General features: G+C 34.4%; 1 protein-coding gene across 4 annotated transcripts in view; it reads right to left on the bottom strand.

The window, feature by feature from the left end:
• Positions 1–3,080, bottom strand: part of LOC106872228 (reticulophagy regulator 3-like) — a 110,942-nt gene that overhangs the window by 49,179 nt on the left and 58,683 nt on the right. For 3 of the 4 annotated variants that reach the window (XM_052970552.1, XM_052970551.1, XM_052970554.1), the window contains one exon: positions 2,420–2,527. The exons of the other annotated variant lie outside the window; for it this stretch is intronic. In XM_052970552.1, the coding sequence (XP_052826512.1) occupies positions 2,420–2,527 (108 nt within the window). The remainder of the gene's footprint in view (positions 1–2,419; positions 2,528–3,080) is intronic. 4 annotated transcript variants of the gene reach the window in all.

Raw genomic sequence — 3,080 nt, 5'->3', positions numbered from 1 at the left:
GTCAAGCAGCACATCACGCTGTAATTCTTGGGCTGAGAAATCAACACTTAAAAGCCATAATTTTAAGGAGCGATAAGAATTTTTGAATAAAGGAAAATGGGTAGGGGTGGGTAGGTACCGCCAGCGAGTAGATAGGGCTCTTAATTGTAGATTTTAAATATTTGAGAGACAACAATGCATAAATCGTAATTTTTAAAAGATTAGAAAACACTGATGTAGACATTGGTTCATCTAGGCAACTTGGCTGACTTCAAACTAAAATGTTTACACATCAACATGCAGTAACTGCTGAAATCATAATCATTTTCTTACTTACGTACTCAATCTCTCTCTCTCACACAAACACACACACGCATAAACCTGAAGGGGATGGCCCTAAAATAAAACTTTCTGATGAAACTTCAATATCCTCAGATGATTTTATATATTTTGAATAGATTTGTTATAATCTACATTTTCATTTAGTTGAAATGCCTATGCACCATTTTGCATATATAAAACTGGTGTCATAGGAAATTTCTAGGATGAATCTTCTGCATTTCTCAACTTCTGTCTCTAGATATCAATATCTTATATGATATCAACATTCAACAAAATGCACCAAACTTCTTGACAACTTGAAAGAATTATCCATAATCCAAGTCATTAACAAAGCTAATCATATGAAAGGCAATGTAACAAATTTTTGTCTTCCAGACAACATAACAAACAGATAGCAGCATCTTGTTGAATGATATCAAAATAAATCATACAGCTGATAGTGATCACAGCCAAATATTCTTTAAAATATCATACAACATATATCCTCCCTTGACAGGTATAAATCCTTCTCAGTAACTTCTGAACCTCAATGATGAATACATACCCTACATCAGTAACCAATAAAAGAGTACATATACTTTAGAAAGAATGAACACCTTGGCTCTTTATAACTTGATTGATCAAATCAATTCCAAGCAACAGCTCTGATCTTCCCCAGACTATAATTTCCAGTTTAGGTCACCAGATATAATATGTAAGAAACACTATAGTTCTAAAACATAAAACACACTACCATCAGTATTTGGAAATCTTCAAATATCTTGAACTACAAAAGGAAGCAAAAAACTTACTGCTAGAAGGAAATTATATAATATTTCAAAAACCTATAAGTTTTAGCATTTTGTAAAAACTGTACAATATTGTAGAACCCCACTCAGTTTAGAAATGTCAACAACAGTGTAATATAACATTTTCTCAGCATCATCATCATATATTGGCACACTTAATAATAATGTGTGTGTGTGTATATAGACTCAAACATGCATGTGTGAGTACATGCATGCTTGTATGCAAGTATATCATAACTTTTTACTTGTTTCAGGCGCCACCTTGAAAAAATTTAGTCAAACAAATTGACACCAGTGCTATTTTCTTTTTTAAGCCTGGTACTTATTCTATCAGTCTGTTTTACTGAACCGCTAAGTTACAGGAACATAAACAGAGATACAAAGACACACATACAAATATATGATGAGTTTCTTTCAATTTCCATCTATCAAATCCAATAGAAGACAATTGCTAAGAAGCCACACAGTGGAATTGAACCCTGTGGTTGTGAAGCTAACGTCTCAGCATACAGCTATGTCTATGCCCATTATATATATATGCGTGTGTGTGTGTGTGTGTGTGAGAAGGCACATGGCTTAGTGATTAAGATGTTGCACTCATGATTACAAGATCGTGGGTTCGATTCCCAGACGAGGCATTGTGTTGTGTTCTTGGGCAAAGCACTTCATTTCACATTGCTCTGCGATCATTTCAACATCTGACATGTGGCACCTGTTGCACCTGTATGGGTAATGTCAATGTGATGGAGGAAGTGAGTGTATGCCTACACAAATATTTGATCTCTATTAGCAAATCATCTGTGTAGTTGTTTGGTAAGAAATTGTCGGAAACCTCATATGTCATCTAACAACAGGAGAGTCCATCATACAAGGTGGAGAAATAAAACTTGGAATTTTTTGTAAATCTTATTTTTTTATGTAGCATTGATCTATCATAACAAGTTTTTTTATCTTCAGCATTAGGTCTCATAGTAACAATTTCATTTGCTTTTTCAGGTATAAGTCCAACTATGTCAGCTCAAGAAGCAAAGAGACAACATATATGCTGATTTGCTCTGTGCAGGAATTAACATCAAATGAATTTCTGAGTTGATTAATGTGTCATTAAGCACAGTTTACAATGTCAAGAATCATTTGAATAACACCAGAGGCATTCAGAGGAAGCAAAGTACTGTAGAACCAATAAAAAGCAAGATCTAGCATTCCTGAAGGCCCTCAAATCTAGAATTTCAAAGGACCCAGTCACATCTATGAGGAAGCTGACAATTAACATGAAAGTCGATGCCAAGACTGTAAGAAATGCTACTCACTGTGATTTAGGCCTGCAATCCTTTGCACAAACTCCAAGACACCTCCAGATCAATTCAGTGAAAATCAGGAGGCTTGAAAGGACAAAAAAAGTGTTGTCCTTCCTCAATCTTTTGGAAGGATCAGAATTCCATTTTAGACAAGGGCAACAATTCATAGTTAAATCCAACTTCACTTACATCTCTGAAAACCTCATTTATGTTATCAGATGCTTGGGCTGCCATAGGGTTGACAGGATTGTCGATCAGATGGAGATGTATGCTCCACAGACAACAGATATCCTCCCTACAATATCGTCAGATATATCTCAGTGAACACATTGACAGATGTGCAGAACAACTGCAACCACAATTCCTAATCTTCCCATTATATCAATTTGCTTTTTGAATCTCAACACAAATATGGCTAAACAAAGAGGTGTCATTAAAAAATGTAAGACAGAATTGAATAGAAACCCCTTTACCTCCTCTTTACTGTAAAATACCTTGGTTACCAATTATCCCCACTAGCAAACAAAATGTCTAACTCAGAAATTCATCCAAAATTCATAATTTGAAAAGTGATAACAAAACCAGTTATTATGTTGGAAGAAAAATATCTTATTTTGAAAAATATTGTATAATAGTTGTACTATTATGATTCTAATATATTTTTTAGTCTTTT

Source organism: Octopus bimaculoides, chromosome 9 (assembly GCF_001194135.2).
Source record: "Octopus bimaculoides isolate UCB-OBI-ISO-001 chromosome 9, ASM119413v2, whole genome shotgun sequence".
Taxonomy (NCBI): domain Eukaryota; kingdom Metazoa; phylum Mollusca; class Cephalopoda; order Octopoda; family Octopodidae; genus Octopus; species Octopus bimaculoides.
This window is presented reverse-complemented; position numbering and strand designations above follow the sequence as displayed.